Source organism: Polistes dominula, unplaced genomic scaffold, assembly GCF_049000335.1.
Source record: "Polistes dominula isolate Pdom_NZ unplaced genomic scaffold, Pdom_raw_medaka contig_373, whole genome shotgun sequence".
Taxonomy (NCBI): domain Eukaryota; kingdom Metazoa; phylum Arthropoda; class Insecta; order Hymenoptera; family Vespidae; genus Polistes; species Polistes dominula.
The window spans coordinates 506,886-524,318 of record NW_028300899.1 but is presented as its reverse complement, the minus strand read 5'-3'; the positions used below and the strand labels follow the sequence as shown (position 1 = coordinate 524,318).

Here is a 17,433-nt window from a genome sequence, read left to right as displayed (position 1 = left end):
TGGAACTTTGATTTGTTTCTTTTTTTTATCTCTCCCGAGAAAATACTCCATGCAATTTTCTGATCTATGTATTAATTTTCTTTCTTTTTTTTTGTTTTGATTCGCTATATCAAATTTTTTAATTCCTTCGATACTACTAATATTATATTAGAATAATTTGAAAGGAACAAAATCAATTATTACGAGTAAAAAAGAAAAACTTTGATTTGTTTTAGGTGATTTATTTCTAACAATTTGTATCTCGATATATATTGAGATGAAAATTTTCATCAAATTATTCGAAAAATCACTAGTGTTTATTTCTCGATCATATTTTTCCATTCCGATAGAGTCTTTAATATCATTCGCAAAGACCAGTCGGATGTTCGGTTGAAGCTCTTCGACAGGGGCGTGAAACTTTCCCGAAGGCGAGCAATCAGAAGTTTGGAATTACAAGGATGACAGATTGAAAATTCGTGAAACGAACCGAACCGAACTTGAACAGAACCAAACTGAACGAAGACGTTTACGTAGGACGAATCTAATTTACCGTGTAGCGGAACGATAAACCGAAGGATCTCTTATTTTTAAACCTAAAAGTCAGATGGAGAAAGGTAGGCTTAAGATTAATCTCCTCCGTTATTAAGTTATTCTCATTTTCTTTTCGTTTTAATTTTAATCCGTTCAATTTTCTCTCTCTTCCTAATTTTTTTCTTTTTTCTTTTCAAATCTTATTTTAAAGAACAATCAAACCGAAGAAAAAGAATAGGACAAAGTCGACTTCAGTTTTGTTCCCTTTAACGAGAATTTTCTATCCAATCTAATTGATGTTATTTCATTAAACGATTCTTTCTTTTGCCATTTTAAAATCCCGAACGTGGTTTCTCTTATAAAACACTTTGATTAGTTTCGATCGGCCAGTACCTATTTCTCTAGATGTATATATATATACCTAGTACACATATATACACATACATCTAGTGGATATATACATACACATCTAATGCAAATTTCGCGAAAGAGCCTTCTGCTCGAACTATACAAATCACGTTAGCAGCTTCAGCTTCCACGCTAGCCGTTATCGTTTAGAAGCGTGCCTATTACACACTACGAGAGTTAGCTTTCCAATAACACGTGCTTGATAGAGAGATTTCGACAAAGCATTCTTGTTTCTCTCTAATTCATATCAAAGCCCTTTTTATTTTCCTTATTTAGACAATTTTCAAATCGCTTTATAAAGGATCAATAGATTTGTACCTGTTTTTCTATCATTCTACGTCCATTTCAAATTTCATACCTTTCGTGATTATTATAATAACGCAATCACCGAAAGTGCGGTTGGACCAACACCATTGAGATTACTTCGTTATCTGTGTACTATTTTTTTCGCGTCAAGAACCTGCAAGAGAAAGAGCGTTATTACGAAAGCCCAGAGAAATATATAATGGATATACATTTTCACGTATATAAGTACGTGTATGTGTGTGTATGCGTACATGGGAGCAAAGGACTCGTTTGCTTGCAATGTTCACGTTACTCTCTTTTAATGTACTTGATTTATTTCACTGTCGTAATTTCTTGGTGTTAAAAGAAATTTCTTTACTATGAGTAATTTGTATCCTTTTTTTTTGTTTTTAATAATAATAGTAATAATAAATCGTACATTTGTTATACTTTGAATGTATTAAAATAAAACTTTGAAATAGTAAGAAATATTTGTTACATAGAGTATACGTTGACAAGCTCAGGTATATCCGCGAATTTATTTCCTACGAAAATATCGTAACGATCGAGTTTTAAAGGACTTGTATATATATATATTGTATGTATATAAAACGTATTTGGATCGTTGATAATTCCTAAAACGATCGAAGATCCGTTTACGTTCGCAGCTGCTGCTGTGCTTCTGCTGCTGCTTTCTTTTTTACCGATTTAGTCGGTCAAACGAAAGCTCGTATCTCGTAGTGTCTTTCGGAATATTCCGTTTTTATCCTGTTTATAGCACCGCAATTGGCCCTGATCCAGAATAACTCTTTGCTATAGTTCACGTGACACTCGATTATTGGAAGAAATAGCGTGAGAAGTATAAATAAAGCCGATGGAAACGAGGAAAGTGCTTTCTGTGTGTGAATATGTGTCTATGTGCTTCTGTAAAGGCCGGAATTTCAGTTTTCCTATGAACCTCTTTCCTTCTCTCTCTTTCTCTCTCTTTTAGTATTTCGATCGGTATTACAAATCGTTTTGCTAGAATATAAACGCGCAATCCAAATTTCATTTAGACCAGCTTTTTCCCTGCCTTTCTCGATTTCAAACCATCGGACGATATGGAACTTGATTGGAATCGATTACTGGCCAAACTAAATTATTCCAAAATATTAATATGAATATATGTGCGTGGGGAATGGGGACAGGTATATTTCTCTTCATGTTAATAAAATATTAACAATTATTACGACTTTCGTTAAATCCATTTCTTGTGCGAGGATATGTGAAACAAAACTGAATATATTTGAGTTATTTTTATTGATAGACAAAAAAAAAAATCAGATATGAATAAAATTGTGTAAACCGAAATATTAAGTGAATCTTATAGAATCAGTAAATGTAAATGCATTTTTTTTTTATTTTTTTATATTTTTTTTTTTTATAAAATAATAATTTTATTCAACCAAGAAATTCAGCTGCATATTGTAGATCATATTTTATTGTTAGAAAAACAATGGTATCCGATATGATTTGCGTATCCGGTTATACATCAAATTTCCCTTCATACTTTCTCAACACGTATTTACATTGTAATCGAATTGGTGTCTCTAGTAAAATATTATCGTGAAAAACGTACAATCTTTACTATAACTCTCTAAACAATTTCAGTGATATTTTGTAGTTGAAAGCATTAAAATAATTCTAATTTTAATGAAACAATCGTTGATTAAGTAGTTTCAATAAAATGCAGTCATTGAAATTGTCAGATTAATTCTAAAAAGTAATTTTCAATTTTTGATTGAATTTGTAAAAAATCGAAAAATTAATTTTGTTTCGAAAATTGTTAATTAACAACATTTTTTTTTCTTATGAAATACAATAGTTCAAAAAAGTATTAGAATAATTGAAAGAAATAATTTTTAGTTAGTTGAAATCATAAAAAAAAAGATATGAAATTAAATACGGGGATCGTCGATTATCGAAGAATTCATGTAAGAATATTGGAGGGACATTCGATTATTGGAAGAAATTGCGTGAGAAATATGAATAAACTCAGCTCGACATACCAAAGATCTATAGGGTGATTTCGTGCAGTCGTTTTAGGTTGATAGCTATCACCATAGGGGGTAAGAAATAGTTTGAAAGTGTTAGCGTGAATCCTTCGAGAGATGTTCGATCATAATCTAAATTTATTGTAGAAAAAGAAGAAGAAAAATCTAAGGAAAGTGTGAAAAATCAATGAATAAAATACAATAAAATACGTGATTTCTGTCGAATTGGATTGTTTCTGGTTTTATTCTTTATTTATTATGGAACTTGTCTTTCTTTTAAATCATACACACTAGATACAGTCTTTGCATTATCACAAAGCATTCTTACATTTTTATTATTACTATTATTAACATAATTTAATTGAAAGGTGCGACCGAGTCTAATTATTATGCTTTTTTTTTATTTTGTAAAATTAATGTTCGCGTGACTGCATCAAAGTAAGTGATTTGTACATTTCTTTTTTATGTGTTCCATGTAATATTAAAATTGTAGAAAAAATCGAAATAAGAACAGAGAAAGGAAGAAAGGAAGAAATACGTTGAGCCGTTTTTGGCCCTTTAAATTACATTCACGCTTAAAGTGCCGATCTGCAAGAGGTAATAACGATATCAGTCACGTTACGCGATACCTGCCATTAGCCTCGACCACACAGCTTTCGATATCGATTTGCTTGACCTTTCTACTGCTCTCTGAGCAAAGATAGAGAGAGAGAGAGAGAAAGAGAGAAGGATAGAAAATAATCGAAAAGAAAAATTTTCAAACGGTCTTTATTAAATGTCATCATCAATAGAATAACCGAGCTGTCGACGAAAATGAAAAGGAAAAAGAAGAAAAGTTAAAAAATATTGGATTTTTTTCGTTGGTTCGCACCTAGGAGCATTGAATTATTCATTAAAACTGAGCTACTCTCGAGGTTGCTCTTCTGTAACAATGTATACGCTATCGTTCTGTTAGTGTCCATCCTTTGGGTGCAATCAAAATGTTTCCAATGAAAATATCGCGACCGTGAATGTTCTTCTCACGTTAGGTTGAGACCGGCGATGGAAGTTTGTTCTTTAAAAAGAAAGGTTACTTAACTTTTAACCGACATCCCCGAACGTTTGTTTTGTGAAGTCAATGTCCGCGGGTACGATGATGAAACGTTTGGAATAAGTTTAGTTATAAGATGAGTTCGGAATAATTTTACGAAAATGAAAGATAACGTTTCGATTGTTAGAACAAAAAGAGAAAAGGTAAGATTATCCAATCATTCTTTTTGATATTCTATCCGTTACTTTAACCTCTTAACTTTATTCTCTCTCTTCTTTGGAAGAATTCCCACTTTGGGTTAATCTGAAATTGACTGATTTATAAGCTCTTGTCTTTCAGGAAACGAGGACAGACTTCCGATGGAGACAACAGTCGACTGACACTAGAATTTTCCAAAGATGGAGAAGCTCGAAGTGAGGGGTCATATTTATCAAGGTATATATGTCAATGTGTGTTTCTTGGACATGTATATATATATACGTTTGTTTCTGTGTGTATGTATACGTATACGTGTCTCCCTCCGAGTATATTTAGTTAGGAGAAACACGACAAGGAAGACGTGTCGGTCATGCTTCTTCTATTCGCACGTTTTCATATATGTAAGTATGCGTGACTGTTGGATGGCATCAGGCGACGATGCTATAGATATGATAATGTGTCTTCTCCATGAGAAATTAGTTCGAAACACGCACGTCGTTATGATACTCACTCGAACATGTTCATCAACTCGTTGCGTATGTAAGTATCGTCTAATTTATTTCCCTTTCATCAAATTTATTTTCTTATTTCTTTTTAATAGAATATAAATATGTTATATATAAAATCAAACGTCATTTATACAAATGAAACAAAAAAACAACAAAATATTAATCAAACTCTAGAATTCAACTTGTCAACCCTCTTTTTTTTCATTTAAAATATGATTTCAGTTAATTTAATATCTATGATTATTTTATTAATTCATTATATATGCAGAAGTAATAAAAAAAGGTTTCCCAACTTCTATGGCAAATAATACAATCGTTCAATAATAATAAAAAAAAAAAAGAGATTCTAATAAACATGGGTATAGAAAATCAATAGGATTGAATATAATAAATGTATCGATAATAATGTTTGAAAAAAAGAAAAGTAAATAGTATTATTTGTTACGGATCGATTAAAACGAGACACACCCTATAGGTAAAGATGCATAGACCATGGAAAAGCTGCTGAAAGGTTCGCGCACGCGTCCTGAAAATGGCCTTTAAGTGGTACCGCACGCTTCCGAATCCCAGGAAGATGAGAAGATAGAGATTGGAGAGCTGTTGAAAAAAGAGGGAGAGAGTAAGAGAGGGAGAGAGAAAGAGAAAGAAACAGAGAGAGATGTGAAAATGAGAGAGGGGATTTCGATTCTAAGGGCCGATCGATCCTCGATAAATCGAGATTGGAATACATCTACGGTCCTTTCCGTGCTGTTGCGCATCGGTTTTGAAAGTGCAACCAAAGTGTAAATTGTTGATACATTTATCTCTCTCTCTCTCTCTCTCTCTCTCTCTCTCTTTCCAACTTAGCTGATTTCTCTATACTGACAGCATCCAAACCCTTTGCTAATAAATTAACATCGAAATAGAGAACGAGAGAAAGGGAATAGGGGGTTAGCACGGAAAATATGGAAATCATGGGAACAGGTCGCGTGACCTTTTGCGGGCGCACGTTTCGCGTTTTGAACGTCCATTTCAGTACTCTTCCGGTTATCTCTCGCTCGATCCAACGAATAAATTCTCTACTTCCGTTTTCGAGAATATACATCGTTTTTCTTTTTTTTTTTTTTCAAATATAGACTACATACGATATTAATTTAGTTTTATTCCATGCGTTTTAATTGGAATTATTTTTCCAATGATAAATAGAACGTTGTTGGAGTTTTACATATGTTTCTATATGTGTGTATGTGTATGACTAGGTATATACATATAAATAAGTAAATATATTACTTACGTTTGTACGTTCAAACGTATATACATTCCATATTTAACTATATTTTACATAGGTACATGATTTTTTTTTGTTCTGTACATATTATATATATCCATTTTTCTATCAAATTGTATTTTTATACATTTTTTTTTAATTGTTTTTTTTTTTTTTTTTTTCAACGATATTCAATTCGATTGATCGAAAAAAAAGTAACGTTTTATTAAAAATATATTTTGTTCTCATCCGTATAATCATTTTAAATGCATCTAATATTTATATATTTGTTTTTTTTTTTTACAGATCGATTTGAAAGATTTTCGAAGAAAGAAAAGAAAGAAAATGAAAGCAAAAAAAAAATAAAAAGCTTAAATCTATATAGAAAAAATGTGGCATTACTCTTGACGATAAATCTTTCTCGCTTCGACGTTCCACCTATTGTTCAACCAAATTTGCAAATTCTCCTCCCCTCCCCACCCCTTCATCTCACTCCAACACCTCTCCTTCTCATTCTCCATTCGTCTACCTCTTATTCACTGAACTCTCATAGATTTAACAGAGAACTATCGCTCGAAGCGATAGAAACTCTACCTTAATTGCTAAATATTCTCATCTTTTAGTTCATGGGATTCCTCTCTCTTCTTTAGGACAATCGAGTTTGCATAACTCGTACATATTCGTCAATTAGAATATCCATTCTTGTTCTAATCTGTGAAATATATTTTTTTAAATCAATTCTCAATATTTTGTTTTAAATTACATTTTCAAATCAATCAAAATTATCCAATCAATTTATTCAATAATAAGATTACTTTCTTGTTTTACTTTCGAATTATATTTTTATGTAAATATGTGTGTTTTGTACGTATATATGGATATATGTATGCTAGTAGCTAAAAGTTAGGAATTCATATGAAAATTTAGAAAAATATAAGATATTTAGTAGACATAATAAATAATAATTAAACTTTATAATATTTAATTTATATAATAAAATAATATCGAGAGAAATCATTAGAAAATTTATGGCTATATTAGATTTTTATGGAAATTAGCAATTGATTCCAAGCTTTTGGTCAGTAATGTGTGCATGTATGCTTTATATATATGTACATAGATATGTATGGGTTATTGGAGATTCGACGAGCTCTTTTTAGACGGTTATGCTAATGAATATGACACTAGTACCGGATGGAAGTTGGAAACTGACGAGATATGTCGATCTCCTATTTCTCCTCTCTCTTTCTCTCTCTCTGTCTCTCTCTCTCTCTCTCTCTTTCCTCAATGGAAACGGTAAAGTAAAGCAAAAAGAACAGATAGAAGGATGAAACTTGCAAATGCATGCAGAAACATCGTAGGACAAACTGAGCTCGTCTTCTCTAACGATGCGTATGCTTCGTTTAGTATAGTGCAATTAAAGTGTTTCAGATGTGAATTATTTATGAACGTAACGGAAAAGTGGTTAGAAATTTCTAAGATAGAAAGAGAAAGATAGTAAGATTTTCTTCGTAATTTTCCTTGTATCAAGATGAGATTACCTTTCCGTCGAGGAATATATCGAACAATACGATTACCCTCTTCCATCATACGTTTGGTTGAACAAGACATATTTTGTTAATGTACAACACCCTAATGCTTTCCCTTCTCTCATAATGCAATTTCTCCCTATGATCTCATCAATTTATATCATCGGTTGACAGTTTTTAAGTAAGGGCCTTGAAAACTTTCTCTTACATTTATAAATGAATTTAATCCTAAGGGATGATAATTCTTTTCGTGCTTACTCGTTTTTATCTAATTGATTCAACTTTATCGATTTATATTCTGGTATATTTTTTTTTTTTTTATATTTATATTTATGTTTTACATTTTAGTATTTTATTGTTGTTAAATGAAGCTGCAAACTACAGTTTTATCTTTATTTCTTTCGTATCTTTCATCAATGCAACAAAATTCACCGCTGACACAAAACTTTTGAAGATCGTTCGACGAAATAAGATTTGATCTCATATTCGTCATCTATTTCATTCATTTATATTTCTCTTATTACATATCCCTGATTTCTTTCCCCCCCCCGCCCCTTGTATCAAATATTTTCCTCTTCCCTTTTTATTTAACTTGCCTTTATTTGATCGATAGTACATTTAATAAATAGGATTGATTCTGAATCATCGAAGACAAACATTTCTCGAATACCTATATAAATTCTATCTAAAAAAATTAATATGAAAAAAAAAAAAATAATCTAACAAAACTATGCACACACAAAATATCTAACATTTTCTCACGAATATGTATCGAATAAAAATGAGAGAAAAAAATGAAAGAGAAGGGAGGGGGTAGGGGTGGGGGTGGGGGTAGGATGGAAGAAAAATATTCGTAGAAAATCGCTTTTTCTTTGGGTCGACCAATGCATGCTGATAAACCCGCTCAGAGGAATTTAAATCTTAAGATGCCGTCGAGGGAACGCTTTCTTTCTTTTCGAGCTTATTCTCTCCCTCCTCCTCCTCCTCCTCCTCCTCCTCCTCCTCTCCCTTCTCTACCTTCCCCCTCTTCTCCTCTACCTTCTTTTTACCTTTCCACCTTTCCCAATCCTTTTCCTTGAACCATTTCCAAGGATCTATTGCACTTGGACGATTTATTAACCCATCTAGAAATCATTCGAACATACCGACTTTCACCAATTCCTTTCCTCTTTTCGAATTGTTTCTTTTTCTTCTTCTATTTCTTCTTCCTTCGATGATAACTGGAGAAAAGGAATTGTATTACAGCTAGGTTTGATCAATCGATTCGATTTCTTACTGAAATGTAATATTTATCTTTCTACGTTTGTAGTTTCAAGAAAATTCTTTTATAAAAATTGTTTATTATCAAAAACAATAATAACTATAAATAAAAAAAGTAACAAGACGATTATAAGAACAACTTTAGAAATTCTTTATGTTAAATTCATCTTCAAAAATACTTCAAAGAGTCAGATACTTTAGAAGTACTTAAAAATAAATTAAAAGACAAAATAAAATAATGATTGTAACAAATGGTACAAAGTGTCGTATACTTTAAAGATACATTAAGAATAAATGATAGACTATTTTCAACGATGATAATGATTCTCACAAATGTTACAAAGAGTCGGGGAACGTTAAAAATAATGAAGAATGGAAATAAAAAAGAGTAAAAATATAATAATCATAAATCATGGGTCTCACATTCTGAAAGACGACAGTAGAAAAGTCTAATAAAAGTTGGTGGAGAATTTTCTAAGGTAGAACGAGGAGAAGTTGGTTCATTCATCGGGATGAGGAGACTCGTTGGAGAAAAATCAGTCGAGACAGATGAGAACCAGGGAGTGGAAAAGAAGAAGCTCGAAAGTCAGTTTGCTAACGTTACTCCTGGTTCGCGTTGAGAAAAGTTGCGAACCAACATAACCAAGCCAAATACCCACCCACCCACCACCACGACTTTCAAACGTCCATTGCTGAGTAAAAGAATTTTTCTCTTTCTTTCTTTATTTTTCTTGTTATTTATCTTTCTTTTGCTAGTGCGAAAGGTATACACCATGGAAAAATAATTTTCAGTACGAAATTAGTTGGCAAACTGATACGGTTCGCTAAACTTCCCCCTGCAATATCCATCAGATAGGCACGTCAATTGGAATAGTAGTCTCGTATATAAAAAAAAAAAAAAAAAAATATAAAAAAAAAAGGTCAATCTTATCAAAACGTCGCTCTTCTGTCATTTTCGATTTTCCAATCGATCGATTCGACCTATCGATCTTTCTCTTCCTTTTCTTCTCCTACAATATTTTTTTTTATTTTTTTGCCAATTATTTTTCCCGTAAATTCGAATCATCTCCTGTCTTTTATCTAATACAATCCTATTTTTACTGATTACATTATTTTTATATTACTTCTATCTTTCACATTTCATTCTCACATTTATTTATTTATTTTCAATTAAATAATTAGTCTAAAATTGATTCATATTGTTACAAATTCAATTTTTTGTTTGCAAATAATGTTTTTCTGAGAAATCAAAGAATGATTTGTAAATGAAGAAAAGATTGGAAGAAATTACGCGTGTTTTTGAGTAAAGATGATTATCATTTTTTTTTTCTTTCCATCCTTCTCTCTTCGTAGTGAAAACTAACCGCGTAGTTTCCTTCGGGTATAACTATATTAGTTACTTACGTGTTGTATCGGTACCCCAACGGTGCATTATAGTAACAGCTTTAGCATCACGGAAAAGACGTTAGTCCGCCCTGGGCTAAACTTGTTCAGTTGAACATTCTTGAAACTATGGAATTGCAAACGCAAATGTTGTTTATCTTACACTCTTTCTTTTTCTTTCTTTCTTTCTTTCTATCTTATATTTTCTTACCATTTCATTTTCCATTTTCCATTGTCTCCTTTATTATCGCATATTCTTTTTGTTCTATATCTTACTGAACCAGAAAAGGACAGAAAATTGCAATATTTCTTTAACACATAAAAAAGTAAAGTTGGTTAGTTTGTTTTTTTATTTTTTATCATATTCTCGCAGTATTGTTTCGATAAAACTTGTTGTTACTAGTGACCCATATATAGGGGGGTCACCCGTTCAAAAGACTCTTATAAACGACCTACCGACCCATATTTGGTTGTACCATGAGACAGTATTGAACGATATTCCCGTTTTGACGGGATACCGTCAAATTTTCATATGCTGTAACGATAGGATTAAGTGCTAAGTATAATATAGAAATAAAATACATAGATGATTGGAGATCGTGAGCGAGCGATTATTATTGATCGCTATTTCGAAAGGATACAAGAAATATTTGTGGTAACGTTAATATAACTTGAACAACATTTAAGTCTATCGAGAATAAATAGTCTCGAGTATTAGTAATAAATAAATGAGTGTAGATATAAATAAAGATCAATCGATTAATATATCGATAAATTAAACTTGGACGACGGTAACTTGCTCGGTGGATTCTTTTGTTGGTGATGGTTTTTGTGGAACTTTTAATACGTCAACGATTTGAGGTGTGACAACGATAGGTGCGCTTTCTGCGGGGAAAACGTATTCCTCGTGATTTTGCGAAGCCCCAAAGTAATTCCCAAAGCTTTTGTAATGAGTATGATCGTGGCCTTCGAAGGAAGAGTGGTGATGATCCTCGTGATGTTTCTGATGATGTTCGTGGCCATGTTTGTGATGATGGTCTTCGTGATGTTTGTGTCCCTCGTGATGTTTATGGTGTTCATCGTGATGGTGATCTTCGTGATGATCGTGATGGTGTTTATGATCATGTCCATGTTTATGTTCTTCTTTATGCTCATGTCCATGTTTGTGTTCCTCATGATGATGATGTTTGTGATCCTGATGATGGGAATGATGGTGGTCCTCGTGATGTCCATGATGATGTTCCTCCTTGTGTCCGTGTTTGTGTTCATGGTCATGTTTGTGATGATGATCCTCGTGATGATCGTGTTTGTGGTCCTCGTGATGACCATGATGATGTTCTTCCTTGTGTCCGTGTTTATGCTCGTGTCCATGCTTATGATGATGATCCTCATGATGCTTATGATGATGATCCTCGTGATGACCATGTTTATGCTCGTGTCCATGTTTATGATGATGGTCCTCGTGATGCTTATGATGATGATCCTCGTGGTGGCCATGTTTATGCTCATGACCGTGTTTGTGATGGTGATCTTCCTTATGTTCATGCTTGTGATCTTCTTTATGTTCATGACCATGATGATGATGATGATTTTCCGTTTCCTTATGAGTATGGTGATGATGATGTTCGTTAACGTGGTGGTGTTCATGATGGTGGTGATGTTCATTATGATGATGATGTTTATGATGATGATGATGCTCAGCATGATGTTTGTGTTCCTCGTGATGTTCGTGTTTCGAGTGATGCTGATGACCATGGTGATGCTGATGTTCCCCATGATGTTTGTGATCGTGGCCATGCTTGTGCTCATGCTTATGTCCATGTTCATGCTTATGTTCGTGACCATGATGATGTTTATGATCCTCGTGATGCTTGTGACCATGATGATGATCATGCCCATGGTGATGATGATGATCTTGATGATGTTTATGTTCCTCGTGATGCTTATGTTCCTCGTGATGATCATGATGATGTTTATGATCGTGTCCATGATGATGTTTATGTCCATGATCGTGTTTATGCTTTGAGTGATGATCGTGATGCGAGTGGTGACCATGATGATGATCGTGATGATGTCCATGATGGTGACCATGGCTATGATGAAAAGAAGCAGCGTGATGACTGTCTCGATTTTTCCGTGGAGGATTAACAAAAGCAGGTGTCACAAAAGTTATATGCGTTCCCGCAGCATCGTTTCTTCGAGCTTGCACCGAAGATTTCGTAGACGTCAGTTGCGAGAAAGGTCCATTTCCGATACTGGAACCACCACTGTAACCATTGTGAAACGAAGGCAGACCATTCGGTACCGTAAAAGGTTGGAAAGTGACTCCAGCCGGACCAGCAAGTTGCCTTTTTTCCAACTTCTTCGTAGATTTTTCAATAACAACATCTTGCGTTTGAGTTGGCTCGATCGAATCGAGTTTGACCAATTTATCGTGATTTCGAGTTCTTGGGTCCTGGCTGGCCGCTACTGTTAACAGTAGTCCGACGACCGACAACCATGCCTAACATCAAAGAAAAATATTTTATCAATTGAAACCTTTCAAGTCGAATTGAAATCTAATCAAACGTAATCTTCGAACTTGCGATTTAAAGAATAATAGATTTTTTCTTGTTCATATCTAATTATCTATCTTTATATAAACATGCGTTAATAATTATTGAACAAAAAATAAAATACATAATAATAGAAGTTGGAAAATGATTAAAAGTACGAATCGAGGAAACTACAATGAATCTTGAATATCTTGTTTCAAGTAAAACACGTAGTCACCAATGTTAATTCTCTTGTTTCATGAATTTCGAACACAGCCATTATTTTAACGGACACGAACAAAAGTAACAGAGGAATCCTCTGTAAAATATATTATATATTTCTATATATTCTTTTTGGAAGGGAAACGTTGGTGCGTTTAATAACTTGGAATTTAATCACTAATTTTTTACACTCACACGGTGGCTACCTTGTTAATAATGAGAAATTCGTTCGATAAACTTTGTCTCTTACAGGCGTGAAAATGATTAGAACAGGAAATACGCTAGCAACATCTACAATAATATGTAATACGAATTTTCTCTCGGAAATTCATTTTAACTAATCGTAAACGATCGCATTTAAAATACTTTGTAAATTCAATTTCCTTTCTCTCTCTCTCTCTCTCTCTCTCTCTCTCTCTCTCTCGTTTTGCAAATTCAACGGATATACAACAATTAAAATGTAAATTATATCACGCGTATTTGTGCAAGCGAACGAAAGGAATGCAAAAAAGAATATCTATATATATATTTATACATGTATATATGTAAAAAAAGAAAAAGAAAAATCATTTATTCGTAATTCATGCGTATTTGCGCACAATAACACGAAATCAATTTAATAATAACAAAATCAATTTAATGCGATATCGAGAAAATTATAAACGAGTATCACGTTGATGTAAAATATTCAAACTGCTATTTAATCTTGGAAAATTGAATAATTCCTATGAGCAAAAAGGATAAAAGGGAAAAAAAAAAGAGAGGAAATTGAATGGACGGGGTCTACCATATCGATTTAATCTACGAGCGAATCCAACCTGTTACCCGAATCTTGGAAAATATTCGAAATTTCCGTATGAAGAGAGAAAGAGAGAAAGAAAAGGAAAAGGAAAACGACGACAACGACGATTGGTGACTTACCCAGGTGACCATGTTGCTGCTGTTATTTCCGGTCGCAACGAATGCGTTACTGAACACCAAAACTTTCAGGATACCTTCTTTTATAGATGGTTAGGACGTATAGGTGGCTAAGCCGTACTTTCTTTCGTGCTAAGCACCAATGTCGTTTACGACGAACAACCTAATGTTTTAATCGTCGTCATAATGGGCGACCGAGCGCAACCAACTAACAAACACCACCGTATTTTTACTATTTCATTCGTTACAAATGATCCATAGGATCACCTCACTTCCGGCGAGTCAAAAAAAACAATCTTTCGTTAGTCTCCTCTGAGCTCATAGAATAGATAAAAAGAATTTTACAAACAATATTTCCAATCATTTAATTTCATTTACAAATGTTCCAACGGTGATCAATATTTTTTCGTAAACTCGAAGAAATTGACATTTTAGGTAGAAAGAGAGAGAAAGAGAGGAAGGTGGGGGAAGGAAACATCGATCGACATTTCCCTTTGTCGATTTCATTGGCAATAAATTTAAATGTTAGACTTTTTCTGAGAACGAAATCGAACGATTGATAGGAGTGGGAATGTTATGTATACAGATATAGTTGTTGCGGGCAATCGATGTGCGTCTCTTTTGATCATAAAGAGGTTTCAGAAAGAAAAAAAAAAGAGAAAAATAAGTAAGAAAAGAAGAAGACGAGGGAAGGAGGAAGGAAATATATATCAAACTTCTTCCTCTTCCTGTTACAGTTCCTGTCGTTCGGTGCTCCTCGTTAGACGATCTTTTTTTTTCTCCTTTAAAGGGATTTTTCTTTTCTTTGATTCCTTTGGCTCGTTCAATTATCGCCGAACCATTGGCAACAACGAAAATAAGAACAAAATGATAGGATAGGATTCGGTTTGACTGGTCGATTGAAAAATAAAAGAACATTCATATTAAGTTAATAAGGAAATTCGTCAGGTGATTCATTTATGTTTCGATTTTTATTAAGTCGTCTCTAAAAGTGCTGTTTCTAATATCGTCTTATTAAATTTTACGTACGTTTGTTGAAAAGTATTGAGCTTCGATAGAATAGAACAAATATAAACATTTACTTTCTTTGAATAATTCTAAGAATAATTGTTTCTATTCCAGGCACGTGCACAATATTTAATAGTAAAACAACATAAAGTATACATTATTATTCATACAATATTAGAAAATATTTGAATTAATTTTATTCTTTAAACAATCAATTTATTTATTTTTATTTTTTTGAAGAAGAAGAATTTCGTTTACATATGTCTGCGTATATGCGTATCACCATACATGTTTCGTTTAAAACGAGTAAAGAGTGGTGTTAGCAATTCTTGATGTTACTCGGGAAATTGTAGAGGTAGAGGTGGTCGTGTTATAAATGAGCGTTGACGTCTCACTCCACGAGTGTGGACTTTCGTAACGTAAACGCGAAGTTTTCAACGGGCGGAAAGTAATTTCGAGAAGAGGTAAACGGAATCGCTGTCGCGTGCCTAGAATTTTGAACCCTTTTAATCCTGGGCCCTTCAACTCCTACTCCTACTCCTTCTCCTTCTCCTATTCCCAACAGCAATGCCACAAATTTTCCCCACTGAGCCAAATAAATGTTGTTGCATATTTTTCCAACTTTCTCAGACGTAACAACTAAATCCTTTTTATTAGCTTTTATTTTCTTCATTCTTTCTTTTTCCAACAAATTTGTTTTGCTTTTTTTTTTAATTTTTTATTTTTTTTTTATTTCTTGTACTCTCTCTTTCTCTCTTTATCTCTATCTATTCAAGAAAACCGATAACGATTGGAGTTTTAATCGAGTTTGAACGAAAAAAAATTACCCCCCTCCAAAAAAAAAGCAATAAAACACTAGTTGTTTCATCACGATTTGTAAAATTCGTTTCGGAATGGACAGGAAATTATTAAGAGAATACACGACGATTTAAAATACGAAATATTGCATCCATCTCGACGTCAAAGTTGATAAAGTACGTAGAATGAAATGACAGAAAAAATTACGTTACATAACGTCGCGCGCATGTACACTGGTGAAAGACAATCAAATTTATCGTATCGTTAACGAAATAACGCAAGTGATTTTATTGTTTCGTATTTGTAACAATGTACCTAGGTATTCATGAACGTGTTTTTGTCATAGAATCGAAAGGGAAGAAGAGATAAAGAAAGAAAGAAAAAATCATGAATGAGGTTGGAAAAGGAAAGAGAACGCGCGATCGTTTTATTAGAAACTTTTAACATTAACTTTAACTTTGTTTTCAAAGATAATTCTGTTACCTTGCCGAGTGGGTGTAGCAAAAAATTATCTGATTTTTCTCATATCTGTTCTTTTTTAATCTTTTTTTTTTTTTTTTTTACCCCTGTACTGATAACAATAATGAGACAGAAAAAGATTGGAAAGAGAAAAAGAGAGACATCATTCGGCATTTAGTGAAATTTTAAAAAGCAGATCTCTTTTCTGGTTATCAACGAAATGTTTCTTCTTATTCTTCTTCTTCCTTTTCACTATTTTCTTCTTTTTCTTATTTTTTTCCCCATTTTATCTAGATCTTTTCTCCACTCTTCGAAGCAGACACATTAACGGTGCTCGGATAATTATTTCCGCACGATTTTCTCCGAGCGTTTCACCACGGTTAAACAGAATTTATCGAACGAGTCTAGAAGAGTAAAAGGGGGTAAGAAAAGAAAAATCAGGAAAAGAAAAGGAGAAACAGAACATTTTCGTAGAATTTTTCTGAGACAGAACATAATATAATAAGAAATAATCAAAATACAATCTTATTTTCTTACGAGAATAAGATTGTTTTTTGCGTATATCGATATCAATCTTTGTGACATATTATATTCAATTAACTAAACATTTTATATGTGTATATCATTTACATACTGTAATCAACAGTATTACAGATACTTGAAATGTTTATCAGCCTCGTAACGTTACTTGAAAATATTCATTTGTTATTCACACGCGAACGGTAGTGATTATGAATCACGAATGGAATATATAAAAGGGCGTGAATAAAGAAACAGGGGGAGAGAGAGAGAGAGAGAGAGAGAGAGAGAGAGAGAGAGAAAATATATGTATAAAAGAAAAAAGAAAAAGATCATTCTGTCCACATCTTTCTTCGAAACGTCGACGGGTCCTGAAAAAGCTACTAAACGGTTCTCTTTCACCTTCTATCTTTCTCTTTTTCTCACACACAAGCGTATAGTCATTTAAACACATGGTCATATACATGCACATGTACACTTTCGATCTCTCGAAGTAGGCAAAAAGATAGAAAGGGAGAAATAGTAGGAGGATGATGTGGAAAGAGAAGGAGGGATTGGGGGGTGGGAGTAGGTACGTTATCGAT

General features: G+C 33.2%; 1 protein-coding gene and 1 long non-coding RNA gene across 3 annotated transcripts in view; one reads left to right on the top strand and one right to left on the bottom strand.

Annotated features, from left to right (window-relative positions):
- LOC149033445 (uncharacterized) overlaps positions 1–6,903 on the top strand; it is a 31,203-nt gene extending 24,300 nt beyond the window's left edge. The window contains exons 1-3 of one of the 2 annotated variants that reach the window (XR_016178860.1): positions 3,763–4,469; positions 4,606–4,701; positions 4,801–5,067. This is a non-coding gene — a long non-coding RNA (uncharacterized LOC149033445). Of the gene's footprint in view, positions 1–3,762; positions 4,470–4,605; positions 4,702–4,800; positions 5,068–6,525 lie in introns of those variants that run through there. The other variant, XR_016178861.1, reaches the window with a different exon arrangement.
- Positions 6,904–11,166: 4,263 nt separating this feature from the next.
- On the bottom strand, positions 11,167–14,080 carry LOC149033444 (uncharacterized). The gene is made up of 2 exons (XM_089179238.1): positions 14,069–14,080; positions 11,167–12,894 (listed from the first exon to the last, which is right to left on the bottom strand). The coding sequence occupies exons 1-2, from the start codon at positions 14,078–14,080 to the stop codon at positions 11,167–11,169; spliced, it is 1,740 nt and encodes a 579-aa protein (XP_089035364.1).
- Between the last annotated feature and the right edge of the window lie 3,353 nt (positions 14,081–17,433).